The 27,720-nt window shown below is 33.0% G+C and overlaps 2 protein-coding genes across 3 annotated transcripts in view; one reads left to right on the top strand and one right to left on the bottom strand.

Moving 5' to 3' along the window:
- The window catches only part of LOC124537623 (high affinity cAMP-specific and IBMX-insensitive 3',5'-cyclic phosphodiesterase 8), a 231,674-nt gene that overhangs the window by 115,814 nt on the left and 88,140 nt on the right, over positions 1–27,720 (bottom strand). Inside the window, exon 1 of one of the 2 annotated variants that reach the window (XM_047114512.1) lies at positions 11,937–12,034. The exons of the other annotated variant lie outside the window; for it this stretch is intronic. Coding sequence (XP_046970468.1) covers positions 11,937–11,964 — 28 coding nt within the window. The 5' untranslated portion in view covers positions 11,965–12,034. Of the gene's footprint in view, positions 1–11,936; positions 12,035–27,720 lie in introns of those variants that run through there. 2 annotated transcript variants of the gene reach the window in all.
- On the top strand, positions 485–2,736 carry LOC124537531. Its single transcript, XM_047114404.1, has 4 exons — positions 485–699; positions 776–1,688; positions 1,950–2,106; positions 2,697–2,736. The coding sequence occupies exons 1-4, from the start codon at positions 652–654 to the stop codon at positions 2,734–2,736; spliced, it is 1,158 nt and encodes a 385-aa protein (XP_046970360.1). The 5' UTR covers positions 485–651.

Here is a 27,720-nt window from a genome sequence, read left to right as displayed (position 1 = left end):
AGAGGGAGACGGATTGTCAATAAAAAATATGCTTATAGTGGGGAAACGAAATTAAATTTCTAGTATTTGTTATTATAGAGGGAACATAAATATATTATCTGTGAAAATTTCAACTGTCCAACTATTACGGTTCATTAGATACCGGCCGGCGAAGGGCGGAAGGCAGACGGACGGACAGACAGTCTTAGTAATACGTTACGTTACGGGTTCCGTTTTACCCGTTGTGTACGGAACCTTAAAAATAATCATAAAATAGCTAACTGTTATATTGTTTGTGCAAATATTACAACTATAAAATACTGGTATTATTTTCTAAGTCACTTTAATATCTAGCTTAAAATATTCATGTATAATATTTAATGTAGGTCATTCTAACGTTCAATTACTTAACACATATTTCCAGAACGAATACAAGCTAGAACAAGCAACTATAATAATTAATTAATTTACATAAATGACAAAAATAATCAATCATGTTTATAGTTCTTGCAATCTGCGAGCGCGCGTGGCCTTTATTTGTGTTTGTAACCGTAAACACATAATTGCGTTAGTGTGTGTAACCGACGGAGCGATCAGTAGCGAGTGAGCCTTCACTCGGATAACTTGTCTTTATTGTTTCCGCGTCACTATTGTTCACGGAGTACGGTCAGCATGTCAAACCTCAAATGTGAAAGAAAACGTAAAATAATTCATAGCGAGGTAAGTTATTTAATTTTTTTAATTGTTTTTTGATATTTTTGTAGTTACCAATATGTAACTTTACTACTATTCGCAGGGACGCGCCATTATTGCCCGCGTGTACCACTTTCTTCAAGGAGAGTATAATTTTATGAAAGCGAACAATATGGATCATTGCGATTTGAGTCCTTTGGCTAATATACGGAAACGTACTGCTGAAGCTACAGGGTTTAGTGAACGAACTGTAACTACAATTTTGAAAGAAGAAAAAGAGCTGCCATCTACTTCTGCAAGTTTTACTTCACCTACGAAAAAACGACGTAAGAGAAATAATAAATTTAATTTAGACAACATGAATCTTGAAATCATTCGAACTACTGTGCAAAATTTCCATATTGTAGAAAAGCGATTACTAACATTATCAAAATTGCAATCAGTTTTGAGAGAAAAGATTGGGTTTGATGGATGCTTAAATACATTACGTTCGATATTAAAGAAATTAGGCTACAAATGGAGAAAAATTGGGAACAACAGAGAAGCATTACAAGAAAGACATGAGATTCAACTTTGGCGATTAAATTTTTTAAAAAAGATCTTTCAGTATCGTTCGGAAGGTCGTCCTATTGTATACACTGACGAAACATATGTTTTGACTTCTCACGTGCGGCAAAACACCTGGTTGCCTCAAAACAATGACCCCAAAGGTAATAAACAGTTTTCAAAGAAACTGAGCACAGGAAGCCGCTTCATTGTTGTGCATGCAGGCAGCAGCGACGGTTTTGTGCCTAATGCTTCGCTAGTCTACAAAGCTGCATCTACATCAGGAGATTATCATTCAAACATGAATCATGATAATTATACAAAATGGCTTAATGAAAAGTTATTGCCAAACTTACCTGAGAAGTCAGTTATTGTTATGGACAACGCTTCTTATCACAATACTCGAAGCAGCAAAATACCGACCTCTAATTCCAGTAAAGGGGAAATGCAAAAGTGGCTGACAGAGAATGGTATCTCATTTGATAATCGTTTTAAAAAAGTTGAACTGTATGATCTAATTAAAAAGAACAAGGACCGTTTTATAACATTTAAAATAGATGACTTTATAAGAAAAAAAGGTTTCGAAATCTTAAGACTCCCTCCGTATCACCCAGAGCTTAACCCGATTGAAAATATATGGGGTATTATAAAAAACCAAATTGCCTCAAAAAATATAGGCCAAACCATGACCGTTGTTCAAAATTTAATAGATGAATGCATAAATAATATAGATCAAACCACCTGGCGAAATACATGCAAGCACGTTGAAAAAATTGAAACAGAATACATGAAGTATTTCGACTATGATTTCCAGTTTATTATAAATGTAAGTGAAGATGATGACAGCGACAATGAAAGTGAAAATGATGACAGCGACAGGATAGAAATGTTTGATGAAAATAGTAATATAATTTAAATTATTTTGTTATTAGTCGAGATGGCCCAGTGGGAGTCGAGATGGCCCAGTGGTTAGAATGCGTGCATCTTAACCGATGATTGCGGGTTCGAGCCCAGGCAAGCACCGCTGATTCATGTGCTTAATGTGTCTTTATAATTCATCTCGTGCCCAGCGGTGAAGGAAAACATCGTGAGGGAACGTGCATGTGACAAATTTCATAGAAAATCTGCCACATGTGTATTCCACCAACCCGCATTGGAACAGCGTGGTAGAATATGTTCTCCTCAAAGGGAGAGGTTGCCTTTAGCCCAGCAGTGGGAATTTACAGGCTATTGTTGTTGTTGTTATTTTGTTATTTTCTACCTGTAATTATTTATTATTATTAATGTAAATTAATAGTTATTTTAACGCTTTTGTTTATTTTTCATTTTGACCACTCCTAATAAATAAATAAAAAAAATATATTTAAAATATAAAAATAGGTAAAATCCATAATTAATTTATTGATTTTTGATTAATGAATTTTTAGTTGCTAACCGTACGCACGGTCGCTTTTACGCCTATATTGACGCGTATACAGATTGGTCACTCATACAACTAAGGGCGACGCGCACTCGTAGATTGCAAGAACTATACATTAAATCGCAAAGTAATTTTTTATCCGTGCGACCTAGAATGAACAATACGTTACTTACATTTATACATATAATAAAATTGGAGCGTCTGTTTGTGATATTAAAACAATCGTTTTTTACTAAATGCATATGTACGAATATACACGGAACATATACCAAAATGACTTTTGTTAAATTTTTGTTAGTATGTGTCTCTGCTTTTTTCCGGATAATCCCCGGAGCGGCTAAGCCAATTTTGACGGGACTCTCACTGGCAAATAGCTGATGTAATAAGAAGTAGCTGAGGCTACAATACTAACTTTTTTGTAGAATTTAGAAGCGTACGAAGACGCAGGCAAAGCTAGTGTTTAAAAAATTGAGTTTGCCATAAATATATATATTCATACATATACTATACAGTGTTTAAGCGTTATATATTTACGTAACGACAATATCCTGTTATGGAATAAGATTTGAAGTGCACCAAATATTTTTCCTTGTTTCAGCTATTTTCCGACCCATGTAGGTTTTACTAAACATGTTTTTCTTCAGCGAGCTCGACAGGAATTATAACATTTTTATTTTAATTAACCTGAATATACCTAAATAGGCTGTTCTATTTAAACACCCAATTTGTTTGTTAATTGTGGTGCTGTCCTTTCATTGTGGTAACATCAGATCATTAGTCGGGCTTACTAAAACCCTTATAATTCTGTAATGTCCAACTGTCAGCCTGTCACACCCTTAGTTTCAACTAATTTGAATCAATACACACAAAATTTAGCTTGCGTTGCAAAGTAGATTGTTCGCCCGACCATCCTTTCAACCCCGTTTCAAATTCCCACCCCTTGTATAATATAATTGTTTCATTTATATAGTAACATTGTTATTCATAACACAATTATTATTTATGTCTCGTTGATCTTGAGGTAAGCTTATAAGAATGCGGATTTAGGAGTCGTGGGTTCAAACACTGTAAATAAACATTATAGACTTTTTATCTTATAAAATACTCAGTACTATCTTAGTAGCTTACTAGCTTAGAAGTTTCCTTGTTGTCCATTTAATCTTTCGCCTGAACGCTTCTCGATCATGTCGAAATGGATTCATCGGTTTATAACGTAAACGGAAAAGTGAGTGCATTTGAATTTGCACAGGTCAGGTCATTATTCATTGAAGTGAGTCAGGCAACATTTTTGAAACCACGGAATGGAAGATGGATGGCAATAGGAGGTACGTCAATATTTAATTGTTGATGAATAGGTATATGTTATTTACTTATTGGGTAGAATGTTTTAGAAAGTAAAGTAACACGAGAGATTAAAAAATTTAAATAATTTATAGGAATAAATGAAAAGCCTTGCAATTGTCCATATTGGATAAAGAACACGCTTTTCGTATCAGGTACTTAATAATACAAACCGTTTAGAATATTATAATATAAAAATTAATTTCGTTAAAATAATTAAAGGTACACTTGTTTAATTAATTAATTTAAGCCTAGTTTACATTAGAGTTCCTTAAAATTTAATTAAATGTTTGAATAATTCAGTCAGTACATCGATTGTGTTCGTGGTTCAATGCGTGACCATTGAACCTTATAACTAGGCGTGTAATTATAAGGTCTATATTAGGCTATGACTGTACTGGGCTATTACATAAGCACATGCTAAATAAATATCTTATTAGGTGTTGAATGCTAATTGATTCTATTCAAAGTGTTAAATTTGTATGGCTTCAGATGAGCTCTCATGTTGAATATCGGATTGGGTCAATAAAACAATTGTTTGTGTTATGTATAAATGATAAGATACATAATATAATTAATTTACCAATTACAAAATTTAAAAAGACTAAATTAATAAATAAATCCCTTTATTCATTAAAAAAAAGTACTTCTTAAAAAAATGCCCGGAGTTATGCTCGGGTTCTATCACAGGACATTTTGTAAATCTGTTTATTTGAAACGAGCAACTATGCGAGTTTCTTGCCGTTTCTTCTCGCTAGAGGCTGCTTTCCGAAACAGTAGTAGTATTTATTTATCGACGATTCAAAAACGCTTCAATATAAAGTTTACTTGAATAAAATTGATTTTATTTGATCATTTTTATAGGACCAGTGATAATAATTGTATGTGCACGAGAGGTCAAGGTAAGCTTATAACGCCAAGTTTCTAAAATGAATATCCGAATCTTTTTATCTTTGCTTTGTTTGATAAATTCAAATAATTTGTAAAACTTACACTAACAATAAAAGCATATTATTCGACACAAGTTCTTCTCAGTAGAATCAGAACGGGTAGCTTCATTTAATATATTTTTTTTAAATTATGATTCGAGACTTCTCGTAAAGCCTATTTATTTATTTTTATTTATTTATAAGAACAACTTACAAAACATACACCATTTACAGGTTTTAAAATAAAAGTAAGTTACATTTTTACCTAAGTGTTGGTTCAATTAAAAATTATCAAGGCATGGAAAAGGACAGTTTTATCTATTGACCTAACACAACTTTTTTTTCCACTTCTATCATACAAAAGGGGAGATAAAAAATTCTACAAATAACAATAAAATATAAAATGAAAATTACAAAAGAGAATTACAAATTACCAAATTATTACTAAACAATTAAGAAATTAAAAATAAATAAAATGAACTTTTTTTTAGGGAACAAAAATGTTATAGCAAACACCTGTAATACAGAACGTAGTCCTTAAATAGAGTTTATTTTGGTTGATTGATTGATGGATATTGACAGAATTTATAATGAAAGACTATAATTACATGTCAAGTAAAATAAATATAAACATAGTTTCGTTAATAATTATATGTTATTTTTACCATAATGTACAGTAACGAAATATCATTATAAAACGTAATATAAAACAACGTCGCTTACGGCCGTCTGTCCCTATGTTTGTTTAGATCTTTAAAATTACGCAACGGATTTTGATGCGATTTTTTTAACAAATAGAGTGATTCGAGAGGAATTTGTTGAATATATGTACAATATAGTAAGAAAAAATGTGTAGTATATTAAGTATTGTAGTCGTGCAGAACCGAGTGGCCAGTTATACTATACGGCGCAACAAAACAAAAGACGAGCTTTGTCATCACGACATGCGCTTTCTAAACCTATAAAGTAGGTAATAAAATTATTTTCGTATTTTCGTTACTTGTCGATTTTGGTATATTGCGATACTAATGTATCGCCTTACTATCTAATGATAGTACAAGGGACTTGTCCAAGCTTTGCACGGGTGGTCCTAAGTTTTTTTTTTAATATTTTACTTTTTACTTATATATTCTTTTGTTGTTTTTTTCCGACATGTTTAACAATTGTCGTTCTATTTCAACTTATTAACACAAAAACCTTAATAAATTACATATCTAAACCTCGACGACGACCTCCGTGGTCGAGTGGTGTGTACACAGGTATTCATGGGTACGCCACTCGGAGGTCCCGGGTTCGATTCCCGGCCAAGTCGATGTAGATTATCATTAGTTTTCAATGTTGTCTTGGGTCTGGGTGTTTGGGGTGCCGTCGTTACTTCTGATTTTCCATAAAACAAGTGCTTTAGCTACTTACATTGGGATCAAAGTAATGTATGTGATGTTGTACATATTTATTTATTTAAACTTTCTTTATGAATATCTCTGGTTATAAGTGAAAACTGCACGAAAATCCGTTCTGTAGTTTAAGAGTTTATCGCGAACATACACATAGACATTTGCGATCCGGGGACTTTGTTTTATAATATGTAGTGATTAATGTATGTCCGTCTTCACGTTCCAAGCCGTCTGTTGCCGATCATTATATCACACGATTAACAGTCGGGCGTTGAAGCGTGTAAACGGATCGAGCGAACTAACTCCTTTCACATTCACAACGTTAAGTAAGAAAGTTAATTATTTAACTCAAAATGACAGTAAGCTGTTTATATATTATTATATTTAATTTGAATCGAGTTTAAAAGTAATTATATTTAATTAACAGACAGCTGTCTCGTGTCAGATGATCTCTGAGCCAAAGTGACAGATAAATGGGTTTCCCGTTGTGTCACAAGACGGAAGAGATTTCTTGGTGGTAGGGCTTTGTGCAAGTCCGTCTGGGTAGATATCACCCACTCATCAGTTATTCTACCGCCAAATAACAGTACTCAGTATTATTGTGTTCCGTGTTGAAGGGTGAGTGAGCCAGTGTAACTACAGGCATAAGGGAAATAACATCTTAGTTCCCAAGGTTGGTGGCACATTGACGATGTAAGGGATAGTTAATATTTCTTACAGCGTCATTGCCTATGGGTGATGGTGACCACTTACCATCAGGTGGTGGTGGTACCCAGACGGGCTAGCACAAAGTCCTACCAGCAAGTAAATAAAAACATACGTAATTCCAAATAAAATAAAATTCAACAATTGAATTGAAAATATCTTTGAATATATGATTTATTTGAGATAAAACTGAAATAAATTCAACTATAAATACGAAAGTCACTCAAGTGAACAAGCGCAGTTGGACGCCAAACAAAATAATATTAATCCCAAGACCAACTGAACGGACATTGTATAATATTTAATAATTTAACAAATGCTTTTAATAAATGGTATTAGTATTTGGGCCAGTGCGCTCAATGTATCAATTTAATGAACGTGTCCTGTCCATATCAAGATAATGGCTCAGTTTCTATTACAAGTTTCATTTTATTTATATCGACGTATGTTGGCGTTGCATTTTGTTTGTTGAAGTTTAAATGTCTTTTGTATTAAATTGGTTACCAAGATATTGGTACCTAGTTGGTACCAATGTTGGTTGTTGGCCCGTAAGTTAATGTTTGAAAACGGAAAATTATTTTTCGCTGTTTCGGTTTGTAGTTGGCCGTATTTTTGGCCCCAACGGGTACTTATATCATGACGTGAAGTACGAGTATTTATTTATATATGAACCAATGTTTGAAAAAACATTACATAACAAATATATGATAGGTAAATATTCACTATGTATTTAAGTTTAGATACGTGTCACCAATTAATTCAAGCATATAATTATAACTTTCCATTAACCAACATACTTATTTTTCCAAAATTATTGTAATTTCGAAGTGGATACTTTATGTATCAATATGAAGCTCAACGCAGAACACAATCTAAATTAAGTACAACAATTATAACAAGATATACATGAAACAAAAATTAAAACATGAGAGAGATACGAAGACAACAATCGAAAAATTGAGTAAATCGAATACAATAGAAAGGGACGGAGAATAGAAAGAGAGAGGTACAGGTCGCTTATAGGCATAACGCGTTTTTCCTTACATGACGACTTATGCCCTTATGAATTACTTTAAGATATATAGAAGAGTCGAGATGGCCCAGTGGTTATAACGCTTGCATCTTAACCGATGATTGCGGGTTCAAACCCAGGCAAGCATCGCTGTTTCATGTGCTTAATTTGTCTTTATAATTCATCTCGTGCTCAGCGGTGAAGGAAAACATCGTGAAGAAACCTGCATGTGACAAATTTCATAGAAATTCTGCCACATGTGCATTCCACCAACCCGCATTGGAACAGCGTGGTGGAATATGTTCCAAACCTTCTCCTCAAAGGGAGAGGAGGCCTTTAGCCCAGCAGTCGGAATTTACAGGCTGTTGTTGAATTACTATAAGCCAAGTAATAGAACTAAAAAAATGTTTATAAGCAAGTAACGCCGCGTGGCTAGTCAATAGTGTAATAATTCAAGTCTGTCACTATGTAAGGTGTGATTAGCCGCTCGCGAGTGTCGACAAGGTTGTAAAGCTGGACTTTAAATCACCCGTATCTCGAGGCCTTTGACTCGTGTGTAACGCGGCTCGCACTAGATAAGATCACGAACTCACGTCCGATTTCACTTACGACTGTCTGATCAGATTTAGCGGATTATATGAACCTCTGTACCATCTGATATGGTACTTGCAGTTATTCGTCACATTAACTATGAACAATTTCTAATGGATATTTATTTTTCAAATGATTTGTTTTGTTTTGACAGTCAGGATTTTTTTTCTGGTTACCTTTTAATACTGATTCCCATTGGTTTTTCGATCTCGAATACATTCGATTTCATTCATTGATAAAAACTGACATTTGGTTTGATAGAACTGTCTAAAATTTAAATCAATGTTATTTATTGTGTAGCAGGTTTCAGTTGCATTTTAAGTAAACAAAATTACTTGTTACATAGAAATGCTCATCGTTAATATAAAATTATATTTAAAAAAAAGAATCATTTTCTGTCTTCAATTTTGTATGTGCGACACAAATTAGATGTAGCATCGGAAAATGCAATGAAATGAAAATAAAACCGATTTGCACGACCAATAGAAATAGCTCCCTATCGCGCCATTCGATGCTATTCGTCGCTACAGATTCTCGTGTCAGAGAAAGCAAGTGCATGTTAATCGATGTGTCAAATTGACGAATATATTATGTCATATGATATTGCAGGTTATTACGTGTGTGTAAGATCACATTCATGAGAAATAAATATTGATAATTTGGGATAGAGTACTCAATTCGGATGTGATCGGTTTTATAAATTTGGCCGATGCTACATCTAAGTTGTGTCGTACTATACTCGCCGATGCTGAGTGCATCGGAATACCAAACCGTCTCTTCAGAGGAGCGATTCGATGGAGGAACTATCGCCATCCAAATCAATTCAAGTAAATTTCACAATGATGCGTTTTTCATCCCGCGATCAAATAAAATAAAACCTATTCATATAAGCGAGATGTACTTCTAAATTAGTATACTTGTTTCCAGCTGGGGATTCTATCGGGGAGAGGGACCTGCGGTAGTAAAAAATAATAGCAATGCCTATTATTTGTGATTTACTAATGTTTCTTATAGGTATAGGTACAACTTGTGTTAGTAAGGACCGAATTCTCGTCGAGTCTGGTTGGAAATTATGCTATTCACATTGTTAACACCACCTAATAGCTATTGATAATGGGCCCCTTTTAATCCAGGATAAAGAGAGTGCACAAATCCTGGATAAGATTCGGATTATCGGAATTGGACTATTGAACTGTTTTTCTATCCCGCCTGGTGCAAAGAAAGACCATCAGACCAAGTTGTTTGACTGTATTTGTGTATTTTTTTTGTGGTATATACTATTATTATTAATAAAATTTCGCAGAGATTTTTAACTTTGCCGTTTCTTAAATTCAAATCGTTTATAAAAAATACATTGGTAAATAAGGCATATTATTCGCTACAAGATTTTATAGATGATAAAAAAGCGTGGAGTTAATATCTGTTGACATCCAAGCAGGATATATTAATTTAACTAATTGTATTTAACTAACTTCACTTTGTATTTTTTTAAATATTGAAAAAGAGTAACTACTGAGTTTCTTGCAGGTTATTCTCGGTAGAATCTATTTTCCGAACCGGTGGTGATTCAAAAGTGCTTTTAAAAGCCTACTTGAATAAAGTTTATTTTGATTTTGAATATTATGTAGTAAGTGACTTCTATATTATTAAAATTAATCCTATTGTTCTTCATTTCATTCCCATAAAGAAGATATCAGGTAAACGTTTAATTAAAACATAATTATAACCAAACAACTTTATTTTTCCTCTCAGTTAAGTAGATAAACAATGGAAAGATAAAGATTATAGATAAGTTTATTATCTGTGCCGCTATAAATAACAGACCTGGCTCAAGAGGAGATTCGGGGCTTAATGTTTTGAGAGTAATTAAAATTATTTTAATCCAATTAAATCCAATTAGAGTTAGGAACTTGATGTTATATATTTCAAAACCTTTCAATATAAATAAGTACTCCGACTGTGATAAAGTGATAAAGATACATAAAAGTTGCTTACTGTCAGGTTAAGGAATTAGTTCAATTCTAGATCGGATCGGATTGTAGATTCACCCAAGTAAACCTTTTCCTTATAGAGATTCTCACAAGTCGTAAAACCTTTGAATTAAAAGGTTACAAATTATAAAATTTATTGTCTTACTGTCTTATAAAAAAATACATATATCAAAGATCAATAACCGTCTTAATTTAGTCTGTGTATGTGTGTGTGAAATATTGTGTATGTTATACATATATAATGGGAAAATAATAAAATATTTATCAGTTTATCATGTTGATTTTATCAACTAAATCGTCCATATAGTAAATCTTGTGATTGTAAGTGGGCCGAAACAATATTCATTGTATGCACATGGACCACACCTGGTCCATAAACATTCCACCACAGAAAAACAAAATATATTATATGATTTAGTATATTACAAATTATACAAATAAATTAATGTATTTCATTGCCCTAAGACTACCGTATTAAGACATTGAATTAGCGGGGTTTGTAAACATTTGATAATATTTGTTATATAATTATTAAAATATAAATATAATATATTCCCAATGTTGGGCAAAGGTTTGCGTTAGAGAATAAACTTAGGAGGTTTTGACTGTTCCAATGTGTATTGTTGGTACACATTTGGACCAAAATAATATGGAGGAAGAGGTATTAAAACAGTAAATTTATAAAAGTGTTATGAGTATTATGAAAATAGATTTCATATCAACCTGTATCTATATATAGGCTCAGGCTCACTACTATTGACAATGTTGTATGTTCCAACAATGTTCCAATATCAATTGCATCAAATGTAAACATTACATATGGCATACTTTCATCCAACGCATGCGGCTAACCTAACCTAATGATGAAAACTTAGAGACATACAATTTTGATTTATGTATAATTCACACCGAATTGTACATTTCGTAATTAAATACAGGCTAAAAACGAATACGGTACATTGGAAACATATTTGCCCGCGACTATTTGCTTATGACTATTTATTCTGTGATAAGAATCTTATTCGATGTCAATTACACGTAATTGTAATATTATCTCGCATGTTTTGAATAAAAAAAAACGATTTATAATTTGTACATAATTCAAATACACACACATAAAGTCATTTATTAAATAAATAACCCGCATTGCCAAATAATAGTTAAAAATTTTAGTATCATTTACACGGTATGCAAAAATGAGCGAATCATCTCTATATAAACGATTAAAACTGTAGGCGTTTTAAATACAATTAAAGCTACATTTTAGAGCCTTTAATAAATCCCCTGCTACATCTTAAGACTGATAGCATAAAACCTCTTTTCAAAAAAACTCACCCCACCACATTTCTCTTGGTCGGTACATCTTCGACGTTTTCACTTCACTGAATCATTTCACACGAGGTGTCTCGGAGGAGAGGACTAAAAAAATACTGAAGATCTGCGCTTTGATATCAGTACGATAGTGACGTAAGCGCGATAATGTGATAGTGGGATTAGAGCATTGACAATTTCATTGATTGCGTCGGTAAGTAGTCGTAAGAGGAATTTCCTTAATGGTCGTATAGTGTTTTATAGGTCCTGGCTTAGAAAGTACGCTAAGGCTGACCGTGTAGCGAATATAGCTCGATATAGCGCGGTGTTTTTATTCGTTATATTTTTTATTCTGTGGTAAACAAACAGGCAGTTTGAAAGCTAATTTTTTTTACATTTTTTCATTAACAGCCTGTAAATTCCCTTCTCCCTTTAGGGATAAGGTTTCAAGGTGTCACAACACTTAGCCATGTGGGTAACTCGTCAGACTTACTGCTACTTTAAATACCGAAATATATTATTGAAAAGCATTAATACCTTATTATAATTATTAATTTATATTGTTATGTTTTCTTCAATTTAAAAAGTAATCTGAGCACTTACATGAATGATCATCATAAGATAGATATACAATTTAATCTGAGTGAAACAAAAATAGCTCGTATCTCTTTCCGACCAATAACAATAATAAATGATACGACCCTACGACCATATGACACATCTTAGCAAAGCAATTTAATATTGCATGATAAACACAGTCTTGTTTTGAAGTGATTTGTTTGAAGTGAAAAATTTAATCGTTCGCCCAGTTTAATAGTACGTTTATTTCACAAGTACGCATAACATCTGATCTTCAAAGCGACGCAGACGCCACATGCTTTATATTTCTTTATCTCAATACTTATAAATAATACCGTGTTTACAGCACGCCACAACAGTTTTAGATCATGGCCGCTTTGATACGCCGGAGTATACAAAAGATTGGTGATAAGTATGCTTCACGTTACGGAAAAGTTATTTCTTTTTAGAGTATAAAACCTTTTGACACGATTAGTTAATTTTCAAGGTGAAATTTTAGCGATACATTTTAGAGTGTAAATTATCTGTGGGAAGAGACTGCAAACACAAAGAAGAACACGAGCTTCAAAACTCAAAATGTGTTATGCGTAAATGACCACAATTATAAGGGTATACGTATCAAAATGGCGTAACATCGTAGCTATTGGTTGTCGTCATTTTACAAGTGAGATTTAAAGTGAATCGAACAGCTGACACGAAAAACTCATGTCAAATATATTGAACAATAGTTTAAAGTTAATACTTTATTATTATTTTTTTTATTTCAATTGGAATAGTGGTCAATGGGCATGTGTTAAATTATTTGTATTTGGATTAAGCCTGTTTTCTGACCTCACTTTCCTCGTGGATTGTCGAGTGTGTTTATTTATTTGCCGAAATCTAGTGGAGTGTTTAAACATATTCTTTCAAAGAAACGGATTACTTGTATCTGATAATACAAGATTGGTTTTAATATTACCTTGAACTAAAATCCATCATGTTGAATGATATGACTATTATAATAGTATCGTTCATGCTCTGAATATCTTTTGTTGTGAGAAAAACTTTGAAAAGCATTGTCCTGCTGGAACTGGATTGTTATGGGCTATTTTATTTCACTTCACGTGCTTAAAAATATCCTTTAAATTATATAATTAATGTACGTCACATATCACCTTTTGTCATCTAGAATTCGCGATTTGCAATTTTGTCTAGAGTTTGTATTAATATAATATCTTTGATTATAAGTAAATACTCCCTAGTACATTGTGATACTGGCATACATCCAGATGAGAAGCCAGTGGTAACTTAATAACAGGCGATGTACATTTAAGCGAGCCAGGCTTGAGTGAATCAGTAAGTAAATCAAGAACAGGAGTTCCTAATAGTCTCATTAATAACGTCCACCTGACCATATTTTTTTGATTCGGTCGCCAAACATGTTACCGCTAATTAAGCATCCCCCAAAAATATATTAGAGATCTTCGGCTTCACGTACTTATGACGTCACTTATGACGTACTTTTAACTGAGATACGAGATCGGCTTCGTCCCCTTAGGAGAGAGCCGTCGTGACACAAATGGAGCACCGCTCAGCTGGGGCGTTTGCGTCATATCAACGCGATCCCCCAGCCTCTTGGATTCATGGCGACGATGGCTACATCACTTGAAGTGCCCACGAATCTTACTTATCTCGTGTCTCTCCTCTAGAGGCCGGAGTACGTAAAACAATAAAAAGGACTCGTAACAGTATTAATGATCGTATTTTTGTGTTTGTAAGTTTCATATTATTATTCATTTGTTATCAAAAAGCTACTCTCATTATGATACAGACGTTCATTCATACTTCAAATAAATGATAATATTATTTAAATATAGTGAACCATAATAACTAATATAAGTCATTCGCCGGGACTCTAACTATCCCCGTAGCAAATTTTATCAAAATCAGTTCAGCGATTTAAGCGAGAAGATTATCTTTATCATCTATAGTATCTTGTTCTCTATATTAGTATGGATACTACTAATACTGATTCGTGATTTTTTATTTATTTTAGTAAACTTCAATTGATAGATATGTATTAAAAATAATATCTTCTACACACACATGTAACCAAATTCTTGTATCTTACACACACATAAACCAATTCGATAGTTGATACAACAGATCAGATATTCTTTAAATCTAGATAATCAATGACTGATTGTATAATCGCTGCATAATATAAACGCTTCAGTGACACGTACGGAGCAATACTTATATTATGGCAAATATCCAATAGACACACAGATCACATCTAAAATAATATTGTATTGCTTTAAATAATCAAACAGCCTTCGGCGTTTATTGCATGTTATTTACATCGGATCGTTTGAATGATTCATTTTAAATGTAAACACATTAACGATGATCGAATCTTCCCTACCATTGCTAACTTTCTTATTGATAACGGATAAAAACATATGCCGGTGAGACTGTTCTTCGTCTAGATTATGACGGGAGTTTTAAATTTATAAGTTTACGCGATAAATTGTCTGTAGCCTGTTCTTAATTGCCAGAAAGTCATAAATAAAACGATTTTAACAAAATAAAACTATAAATTATTATTTTAATAACCAAACTAAATCAACGTTCGAATATAGAACGCGTGAATCTTCAAAAGGTTTTTTTTTTTACGGCCGACAATTTTTTTTTGTAGGACGTACATGGCTAGTACATTGTCATTAAAAAGTTTTTATAAGTATATAAAATAAACATATCTAAATTTTTGTTTAAAGTATTCAGTGTAAAGGATATGATAAATAATTAAAGTTACACTTTACTGCTAATAAAAGAAGAATAGTATTATAAAGTTCTAAATAGAATTAAATCGAATAAGCCGTCAGTGGCTGTAGAGTTAAGGAATGTTTCTTAAATACAGATAAAACAGCATTAAAAATATTTGGTATTTTATATTTTAAAAATTAATTCATAATACATGTAATATTGCTTATCTATATTAAGTATAACATATAATTATAATATGATAACCTATAATTAAAAGGACATTTAAGTCATTGTCATTAGCTTTATAATATAATGCATGTAATAATGTTACTTTTGTTGGTTATCCAAATAAATAAATAAATAAATAAGTATAACACGTATTTATTGAATGTGCCGTTTAGTTCTAGTGTGTGTAGGAAGCTTTAGTTTACTTACAGATAAACACAATAATATTATGTTTGACACACAGATAATAAGTGTACCAGTTAAAGCTCTTGGTTTATATATGTTTAGTATGTTAATATTGGGTGCGAATGTTAATTTAATTTAACGATTCAATTGTAGTAAGATGTGTTTCAGAATGTATGTAAGTATAATGTAAGTTTAAATGAAACTGTTCCATTAAAATAAATTAACAACATTTAGTAGTGAATTGTCTTTTCATAATTGGCTCTTGGTAAATAAACACTTTTTTATTTAGTGGTAGGACTTAGTGCAAGGTCGGGGTAGATTCCATCCACTCATTATACATTATACCGCTAAACAGCTATACTAAATATTGTTGAGTTCTGGTTTGAAGAGTGTAAGCCCGTGTAACTATAGGGACAAATATCATAGCATCTTCGTTTCCAAGGCTGTTAGCGCATTAGTATAAAATAAGGATTTTTTATTATATCATATAGCGCCAAAGTCGATGGGCGGTCTATTCGCCAATATCATAAATATATAAAAAAAAATGGTTATTAGTAAAGTAAAGTAACAGCCTGTAAATTTCCCACTGCTGGGCTAAGGCTTGCTCTCCCATTAATGAGATGGTTTGGAACATATTCCGCCACGCTGTTCCAATGCGAGTTTGTGGAATGCACATGCGGCAGAATTTCAATGAAATTAGATACATGCAGGTTTCCTCACGATGTTTTCCTTCATCGCCGAGCACGAGATGAATTATAAACAGCATATAAACCATCAGGATAAAGAAATCATCGGTTAAGATGCACGCGTTCTAACCACTGCGCCATCTCAGCTCTGGTCATTAGTAGATAATAGGACTAGTGGGCTATTAAAAATAAATATATATTAATCAACAACTACCGTTCACGATATAGCAGAGCTATCAGCATATCGCTTCGAATATGTAAATCTATGTTTTGTTTATATGAGCATCTTCGATTCATATATGCTATATTTAAATGTAGCTGTTGTCGCTCGACAGAAATAGATTTTAGCTGTGATTTAATTAGGAATTAATAAAAATGAACGCGACCGTTTTTTATTAGCGAATTTCATCACTAGTTCCAAAGCCAGTTTGATTGAGTTTAGAAACATAAAATCACGTTTATAGGAATACAAAATATTATATTAATACACAAACATTTGATAAAATTAACTAGACTACACGGTGCACGGAACAACTTTAATTGGAAAGTGTATACAATATACATGTTTCCAGTGTTTTCTAAGAAAATAATTCTAATGAGTTTGTTAGATACGCAAAAATAACAGACAGGAAATAATGAGAGTTTCCCGAACAAGGAAAATGTCATTAAATCTGAACCGTTTGGTCTGATCGTGACAAAATAATGAGCAAATAAACAGACACATTTTGGTATTTATAATTAATAAGATATGTCTCTAAAATTATATTATATAACTTTTTTAACCGTAATCTGTAGCCGTCACCGTATTATGTAATTAGAAGCATCAATGTTCTTTAAAGTTCCTACGTAACAAAAGTTGAATATTTTGATCCTGAGATCCTGAGAATCGTTTCATTTTTAGGAATTGCTGGTGTTAGGTTTATAGGAATCGTCGGTACACAAGACGCTAATGCGCCTTAGTACACCAAATTGTACACTAAAAACGCATCTCTCTTCAGCTGACGCCATTGGATGGCATTTACTAGCTTAGGTAACTTGACCCTTAATACAAGCTCTGAGCGGGCTTATTATTAGGATTTTCGTCCAAGATTTTTTTATTAGCAGCTCGGGATTGTGCACTTGTTGTAACAAACTGTTTTAAATTTCAATATTACTATCAAGGTCATCGACCTTAAAACACACCTGTCTTAAAATGAAATTAATACTGCTATGAGTACACGTATACGCTATCACAAAGTCCAACGACCTCTGAAATTCGAATAAATGTAATTTGTTATCAACGCTTTCACGAATAACTTTCAACTTTAGACGTATAGATCGTTTTCATTACATTACATCTCCGAACTTATTGATGTTATATTCAGACCTCAATCTAAACAATACGATATTTATTCTCATCTATGATTTATATTTCCAAGTCAAGAAATACGCAGATCAAATAAAATCTGTAGAATATGAAAATATTTTACTGGCTGCAACCATGTTGCAAATGTAATTTGGGAGCGGGCGCTTTTAAAATTTTCTTGATGCGACTGGAGTGGATTTACTTGAACATTATTTACAGACATCGCGGCGAAGTTCGTTCGGATAGACTTATGTATATTTATGCAATGAACGTGTAACTTCTTCAAGTATTCATATAAATTAAAGCGCGTGTAACCAAGACAGTTATGAAAATAGTTTCCTTGGAAGCGTTTGAATCGGTTTTAAATTGAGAAGCGTTGCATTTAAATTTAACTTTAAAAGCGCTAAAAGTAGTTTAACTTTGACGATCTCCGTGGTCGAGCAGTGTATTTACCGATTTTCATAGGTACGAGCCTCCGAGCTACCGAGTTCGATTCCCGGCCGAGTCCATGTAGAAAAAGTGCCTTAGTTTTCTATGTTGTCTTAGGTCTGGGTGCTTGTGGTACCGTCGCTTCTTCTGATTTTCCATAACACAAGTGCTTTAGCTACTTACATTGGGGTCGGAGTAATGTATTTCATGTTGTCCAATATATATAACGTTAAAACTGTCTGTTTATTTGTAAGCATTGGTGTGAAGAAATAGATCAGTTATTACAACAAACAGTACCAGTATAAGCGCTGGTATGGTCAGAGTAAGAAATATTTTTACCTAAAATCCTTCGAGATCAATTTTATGTATTCGGATAAAACACGTTGACGCAGGTTAAAAGCTTTTACTATGTCGTGTTTAATTGAAATCAATTTATTGGTTTACACGTGAAGCCCGCATACAAACACTTTAGCGGGAAAACTTCTTTATGTAAAAAATGGAACTGCCTATAAATTCTACTATTTTGAGGATAGTTTTGGAGTTTATACCATCAGACCGCTTCAATATTCTTTATCACATGTATTACGTACAGAATTTGATTTTGAACACAAGATATTCACTTGGTGGTAGGGGCTTTGTGCAAGCCTACCACCAGGTACCACCCACTCATTACATTCCACAAACAGTCATAATTAGTATCGATGTATGTTTGGCTGGAAAGGTAAGTGAATGAGGCTTGTACGAAGATCTTAGATCCTCAGGTGATACAATGGCGACGTATAAAAAAGGTTTAATAATAATTTTTTTGTTATCGTATTCTTTATCGTACATGCTGGCAACGTCAGTATGACGTAGAAGATATGACAGCAACAAATGTCATATTTCAGGGAATATCGAAAGGAGAAATTACGAATGTGAACGACGAGACTTATATTTCGAATATCATGTCTGATAACGAGTTTACACCTAACTCCACGTTACATATATAGTAAATGAATACGTACAGTTCTAACGCCTATGGGTGGTGGTGACCGCTTACCATCAGGTGGCCTATTTCCATGTCTAAAAGTATAACATATATATCAAAAACACAAACAAAAATTCAAAGATTCTAGTTTGAGTCTACTTGGTCAATATACTCGTAATAGTAATATACCAAATCCACTACAGATAAAATCTGGATTTCATTTAGGTGTATTATATACTAATATTTAACATTAGATTACTAAACAGATAACAAACATATTATTGTCGTGTAGTTATATTTAAATTGAGATAGAAAATATGTCGATGAAGAGAAAATGATTCCGTCACGACTTATCAACCTTGTTGGAAGTTGCCAGCGTGCCAAACGACAATCTATTCTTGGCAGCGCTCGCGTTTTTCTTTATTACCGATGACATGTCGCAGTTTGATGATGAGCGGCATAATTCTGAGATCAGTTCGTATGATCTGAAACATACGCTTAATTAATTCTTGTAATTAACACTTAAAATATGTTTACGTTTATGATTCCATGTCGTATTTCTTTTGATCCTTTATGTATAATGTTCCATATTTTCACAACGTTTCATATAAAAATATATATATTTCAAACATGATCAATTAACTATTTTATGTTTGTTTTGACATTTATAACATTCTCAACATACAATATATATGTCTGTCTGTTTGCGTTTTTTAAAGTCATACCATTGAACTAAGATTGAACGGCAAGGATGGACTGAGGCTTTATGCTTAACTTCTGCTCAACCCCTATAACACCAACGATGTCGCAGAGGGCAATTAGTACTAATAGCGTTTTTTGTAAAAGACGAAAATTTATACATATAGTAATATATTAATAAAACTTATAGCATAGACATTTCGCTGCTACGTGGGGTAAATTAAGAAAAAGTAGTATTTGTATATTTGAGCTTGACGAATATGAGTAATAATGTATGACCATTTCGTATAACGTATATTTATTTTAAAGTATAATTTACCCGATGATGTTCAAAAGTAGCAATAGTTGATAAAAAAATACAGTAAATACTTTTTAACTCTATTTACTTCGTTGCAAAAAGAATCAGCTGTGACTTCGAGCGGCACAACGATGTAATTAGAAATAAAATACGAAAATTTGTTCATTTCGCTCGGTTCAACATTAGCCGCCGCTCTCCTGCTTCAACGCCGTTTACATAGTAAATATTTAACAACAAAATAGAATTAAAGTGTCCGTCCGTGATGTCATTGCATTTTTATGTTAATATATTGTACAAGTAATCTATATCAAAATATTTTATTTTTTTGAATTTATTTTCGTCTGCCTATTATGCTGAGATGGCCCAGTGGTTAGAACGCGAGCATCTTAACCGATGAGTGCGGGTTCAAACCCAGGCAAGCACGACTATATATATGTGCTTAATTTGTGTTTATAATTCATGCTCGGTAATGAAGAAAAAATCATGAGGAAATCTGCATATGCCTAATTTAATCGAAATTCTGCCACATGTGCATTCCATCAGCCCGCATTGGAACAGCGTGGTGGAATATTTTTCAAACCCTCTCCTTAATGGAAGAGGAGGCCTTATCCCAGCAGTTGGAAATTTACAGGCTGTTACTTTACTATTTTCTGCTTATTATGGTAGGTAATCTATGAAACATTTAACAATAATTTATTTACTGTACGCTTTTTACAGGAGAGATTCCTTTATAAAGTTTACCTACTTACGTATTTATTGAATGCTATTAAAGACATATAAATGGATAATCATAATTAACAGAAAAACCTATTTTAGAATTGTTGTGACATTCCTTCAGGATATGATTACAAACTTTTACCTAATGTATTTAGATTAAGGTTTGTTTTTAATATATAATTACCTGTTATAACACAAATACAAAGCCACGGAAAAAACTCGTTATATATAAAAGTTTGAACAAGAGATCTCTTTATAGTCAGTGTCCTCGAAAGGTAAGTTTTCAAAAGACTATTTAACACAATCCAAAAAACACATCCGAACTTCGAATGAAATTACTGAACTGAGATTAATGAAGTTAATTTTAGAAACAGTCGAGTCAATCGTTGCTGCTTAATTGAAATTTTAATGGGATTACATTGTCTTGTGAAAACATTTGGCCAGTCGCTAAAACAAAGCTTTTTTTCCAAATAAAACTCCGTAATTGCGTTGTTCGAATTAAATAAGACGACCATTTATTTCGACATCTAAACATTATTCTATTGTACACAATCTCCAAACAATTCGAATTTAACAGGATAATATTGATAGATATTACTCTTAGTTAATATCACTAATTATATTTTATATTATCATTAAAGTCAATAAAAACAAAATAATATTTACACTAGAAAATAATTTTAGAATATGAGTTATTTATTGATATATTTTTTTGTATTAAGTTTTATATTTATTTAATAGAATTTTTTAATCAAATTAACAATTTTAATAAATGTATGTAATTTCTACACTAATATATATATATATATATATATATATATATATATATATATATATATAGAAAGCCGTGCATAAACTCATGTAAATAAACTAAGGTAGAGTTCCTATTCCCTCTCTCATAATTCGATGAGATTCAACACCAATTCATTCAGATCTGAGTCAATCTGACAAGGCCAGTGAGAGTTCTGGCGCAAGATCGACGATTTTAAGAGCTTTCCGTAACGTTTTTATCAATGTTTGTAAAACTTAGATTTACTTTACGTAGCGTATAAAAAACGGAGGCTATTTTACTATCCCTTAACTTATAACAAGTCGAGATGACTGGTGGTTAGAAAGCGTATATCTTAACCGAAGATCGTGAGCTTAAACCCAGGCAAGCACCACTGAATTTTCATGTGCTTAATTTGTGACTATAATTCTAGAAAAACATCTGACATGAAGAAACCTGCATGTGTCTAATTTCAAAGAAATTGTGCCACATGTGAATGCACCAATCGGTATTGGAACAACGTGGTGGAATATTCTTCTAACCTTCTCCTCAAAGGGACAGGAGGCCTTAGCCCAGCAGTGGGATATTTACAGGCTGTTACTATACATAATTAATACCTAGTGTACATATTCATACCTCTGTAAGCTTTAATTTGACACTATTTATTTCATTTTTATAATGTATTTATTATTTAGATCTGACCCAAATAACAATTCTAACTTTTAAAATATAGAGTTTCAAATCAATCGGATGAACAGAAACGTATGCAGGACAAATAAACGTTAAATCATGTAGTATGTAGATTTGGAACAACTCTCACTAATTATCCAATTATAATTTAACCATAATTTACCCGAAGCCAGTTTCTAAGCGGGTGACTAATTGTGTTTGATGTTTTCGAGCGCCTTTCAAACTTACAAGAATTAACGGTGTCAGTTCTTGTATACGCTTTAATATAAACTAATGCTTTGTGTTGACGTGATCTGTTCTTAGTGATGTCTTAAATGTTTTGCAAAAAAACTGACACAATTTTTTTTAGTGATAAAAAAAATTAATGTCACTGTAGGAATTGAACCATTAGCTTTAGTTCTTCGAATAGTCTACTACTTATGAACTAATGTAGCAAGAATATCACAAGTACTGCTGATGACTGATGGAATATTTTTTTTTAGTAAAATTGCGCGCGTTTAATGATATACTAATACATATATATACACTAAGTGTTATTTTAGCGGTGTCGCGGAAAAATTTCTAAACTTCAATCTAATATGAGAACATCGTGAGGAAACCTGCATGTGACAAATTTCATAGAAATTCTGCCACATCTGTATTCCACCAACCCGCATTGGAACAGCGTGGTGGAATAAGTTCCAAACCTTCTCCTCAAAATGAGAGTAGGCCTTTAGCCCAGCAGTGGGAATTTACAGGCTGTTGTTGTATGAGAACGTCAACCGGTCCTAACATTACATACAATAACTCTTTGATGGATCTTGGACACAACAAAAAGTGAAAACATTTCCTTAAAGTGAAACTTTAATAGAACTCGAAAAAGAAAGTTAAACCTTCAATATGGGTCATTCCTATTTTCTCTCGAACTACACTCAAGCTCTTAGCCATTGTAGTCATTAGATTGACATGTTGAATGGAGTTAATGTAACTCAGCGGAGCGAAGCGCGTTAGTGGACCTTTAACACTAATGAAATCTCATAGTGCGGGGGAGTGCAATCACATATGTTTATTGTCAAAGGTTTTTGGTTAATCGGAATACTTGAATTAAATGTAGTGACTTAATTAGGCAGATTCCGAGTTCCTGAATTTCAACCATTCATGAGTATTATTAGTTTTCAATGTAATGTCATAGTAACATACCAATACAGTCTACCACTATACATATATTGATAGAGGTGACCAAACAACAACAAACAACAACAACAGCCTGTAAATTTCCACTGCTAGGCTAAAGGCCTCCTCTCCCTTTGAGGAGAAGGTTTGGAACATATTGTTGGTGGAATACACATGTGGCAGAATTTCTATGAAATTTGTCACATGCAGGTTTCCTCACGATGTTTTCCTTCACCGCTGAGCACGAGATGAATTATAAAGACAAATTAAGCACATGAACCAGCGGTGCTTGCCTGGGTTTGAACCCGCAATCATCGGTTAAGATGCACGCGTTCTAACCACTGGGCCATCTCGACCACTTACCATAATTTAAGCTTACCATTTGGTACCTTAGGAGCCCATTTGTCAGTCCATTTGACTAAGTGACTCTAAAAAAATGCCCTAAATAGTACGTGTAAAAACTATGGCCTATGGAACAGTTGTCTCCTCGAATCTGCAAAGCTAGTCTAACTTAGCAAATTTCTGAGATGAGCTATCGAGTTAATTTATTCAGCGGAGTATCTTCCTCATTCGGCAACAGTACTCGTGAATTGATGTCACTGGGGCTTCTGTATAATAACTAGCTAACAACTTAAGTTTTGCTCTCAACTTGACCGAGTAATACGGCTATTTGTATACACAATTTCGTATAAATATATACATATTATACTTTAATAATACTAAGAAGACTTGATGTTTATATTTATGTATAATACTAACTGTTTCGAGTGGTTTTATTCATTCTAACTGTTATTGCTAAAAAGTACGTCGTTAATGTTTTAACATCTTAATTATATATTACTATTGTGCTATCTAATACAAAATATATAGACAATATGTTGTCATATCAGTTTATCTTAACGAGGATAAAAACAAATCAGCTAAAGCTACAAACTGTTTTTTGCTTTTTTGTGTCTAAAAAGATACATATAAAAAAATCTCTCAGAATCGACTTTAATTGAACTAAAACTGTTTTTTGGAAACTATTTCTAGTGGAAACTTTCTTTTGACAAACTTCAGATGCAAATGCAGTTGAAAATACTTGATTTATGTTTATTCCGTTTCCCAAATAGCCGTCTTAAATAAATAAAACTAACTGTAGAGGGACTGGTTAAGTCAAAATACTCCGAAACGTGGTAGAGAAAACGCGATTAAATAGTTGCAGAGTTCTGTCTGCAAAATAAACACAAATTAAACATATGAAAAACTTGATCGTTGCTCGGAAAATATTTACATGAAACTTGTAAATTAACGAATTTTCAATGATGGATTATTAGCAATGTAATTTTTTAGTACTGGTAAAAAAAACTGGTATTATTACGTGGGTTTACAAATTAACAAAAACCTTGCCTTTAGCCGCGTTCTTTATTAATATACTGCGGTAAAAACTGAATTAAAATGATTTATATTGAAATACATTGGTCTTTAAACTTAAAAAACATAAGGGTTGATTAAAGGTTTGTTACATTTCACTTTGAGAGGTAATAGGAATTTTGTGCATTTTTTTAACGCTTAGAAGACATAGCCGAGGAGAGCCTCGCATAGTTTAGGAGGAGGGATTGATGTAAGTCTCTACTTTCATCTGGAAATTGACGTTTAAACAATCCTGTTACTATTCCAATCTGTATTTAACGATGGCTATTGCACTTCACTCGGATTTCAGAGAGTGCATCTGTATAATAATCTCACGACAAATTTTAAAACAATAAATTTGATAGTGTATCAAATTACGTGACCCAAACTTCAGTCAAGCACAAATTTCTATATTTTAAGTTTTAACTTCATGATCCCTTTCAAGAGATTACCAATCCCCTAATGTCCTCTTTATTCGTTGACTGCACCCTAGCTCCTCACTCACGGCATTTCAGAGACGATAGATAAAGAGTACGTTTACACTTCAAAACGTCGTTTCCTTACAAAGTATTTTATTGAACAAAGTAAATTACGTTGTTTATTTTCTAGAAATACTATAAAAGTAAATTCTTGAATACTTTTTATTCCAACTCGAGACAATCTTTGAACAATGCTTTGTTCCTTGGAACGATTCTTCTTTTGATTCTGCAAAGCAACTTCAAAGCGTAACTATAACAATTATAAGACTCTTACAACGTTCTGAATAAAAAATTACTTTTAAACTAAATTAAATATTATGATTCATACAAATATTGTATCATGAATTTTATGTGAATCTGATATAATAGATAGGACATCTTAAATTCTAATGAAAAACATTCCAATTTTATTTAAATACAGTTTGAATTAAACCATGGGAATGCTTTTGCTGAAGCATTAGATTCTTTCTACCAAGTGGGCTGTTGAAACAATATACTGTTGATATTGATGAAAGCACTTAGCAGGAAAGAACACCATAGTCAGCTCCAACGGCACTTATGGGTCGCGATAGCGTAACTTTATTGTACTCTGATCGCCTCTTGATCCTGAGGTACGACTCCGGGGCGCGCCATTAAAAGTAACTGTCAATAAATTCTAAGTAAGACCAGGCTGAATATATGCAGTGTTTACATTCCGATGTCTTGTAAAGGATTTAACCGTGTTCAAAGTGTTTGATATGCACCAGAAGTATTATACCGTGTTTTAGTGTGTTTGTTTGATCGTGATAAAGAGAATATTAAAGATTACTCTTGTTTTTGCATATACTGGTGCACTGTCCCGCACAGTAAGTTAGTCTTTCTTGAGTATGGCGGTTATTGCCGAATTCGGTCAGGTGGATATCACTGTCCAACAAACCGCTTTGGAGAAGCTTGTTGGAATTCGCTCCAAATCTTTTCTTCAAAGAGAGAAGTCTTACCTCAGTAGTGGGACTTTAAAAGGTAAAACTTACACCATACACCACACAACTTCCCATACTACATTACAATGGAGCTCATTTTTATATTTTAATATAATTCAAATTAACTACCTTAAAATTTGGAGAAGCTAGACAAAACATTCAACGACTATATAAAGTTTCATCAGCGTGGAGTGTTCTCGTTGCAGCTTTGAGCTGTTCCTCGTAATTCGTGCAATGAAATATCCGAAGTAAACTCAACGATATACAAATGTGCGAAAGTTTTTAGTGAATTTTACTTTGTCCTTCCACATCGAGGACCTTCACTAACGAATACAATTACGAGACTGATGACTAATAATATAGCCTCTTTGCCTCCACTGGTGACAGGAGGGCTGGTTCGTTTTATGCCCAGAGGATCGGAATTGTAATTCAACGGGGAAATGCTGCTAACATTCCACGCGGTCAAGATTTAAACAGTAACTAGGTTTAGTTCATATTTGTATATATTTAAGCATTTAATGTTATTTATAAACATTAATCGTTAGAATCTATTATGTCGAAATTATCAACGAAAGGCAAAGTGTGATCGAATAATTGTAAGACTAACCTTGTAATTACGTACATAGTTTATCGGTGCTATATCCGACATGAGTTATGGGCAAAAATCAATAATGTCTTGTTTGCACAGATAACGCCCTTGTACAGATACCGCGGCCTACGCAGAGCTACCGTTCCATATCTTTATTATTGCCGCAGCGCGTTCTCTTCATACAAAAATTGATGACTTTAATGGCCATTTACCTATTTTAATATAGAATAGAATATTATAGAACAAAAATAACAAACGTAAATCGAAACGCATTTTAAATGTTTTCGTAAACTTTATTTGATACAATTTTCTTGACGACATATTGTATGTATGTTACAATTAAATATCAGAATACTTCACCGATAATTATATGTTGTTGAAATTGTAAAATTAATGTTTTATAGAAAATTGTATTCTAAAAACTCAGTAAATAAGACTCTGCTTTCAATCAAGCGCACATGCACACATAGACTTATGGTGTTTACATGTGTGTTTCAGATACTACACAAAAAAGTGTATGTATGTGCCTGTCAAACACATACATGAATTTTGTTTTATGATCTGAAATTCTGCGCGGTTCGTTCGTGATGTGTCATAACAGACAAACAGACATACGTAGTTACTTTCACTTTTATAATATTACTATAGGTATAACCATACTACTCATACAGTAAGGGAATATTTAATTTACTTTAAAATATCTAATATAGAAGGAATATCTAAGTACAGAACAGAGGGGCGAGTGAGCCAGTGTAACTACATGAACATGTAACATCTTAGTCTTCAAGAGCGGTGGTACATTGACGATGTAAGGAATGGTAATATATCTTCCAGTGCTACTACCTAGGCGATGGTAACCACCTACCATCAGGTTACTCGACCGCCAAACTATATCATAAGTT

The sequence above is a fragment of the Vanessa cardui genome, chromosome 18, assembly GCF_905220365.1.
Source record: "Vanessa cardui chromosome 18, ilVanCard2.1, whole genome shotgun sequence".
Taxonomy (NCBI): domain Eukaryota; kingdom Metazoa; phylum Arthropoda; class Insecta; order Lepidoptera; family Nymphalidae; genus Vanessa; species Vanessa cardui.
This window is presented reverse-complemented; position numbering and strand designations above follow the sequence as displayed.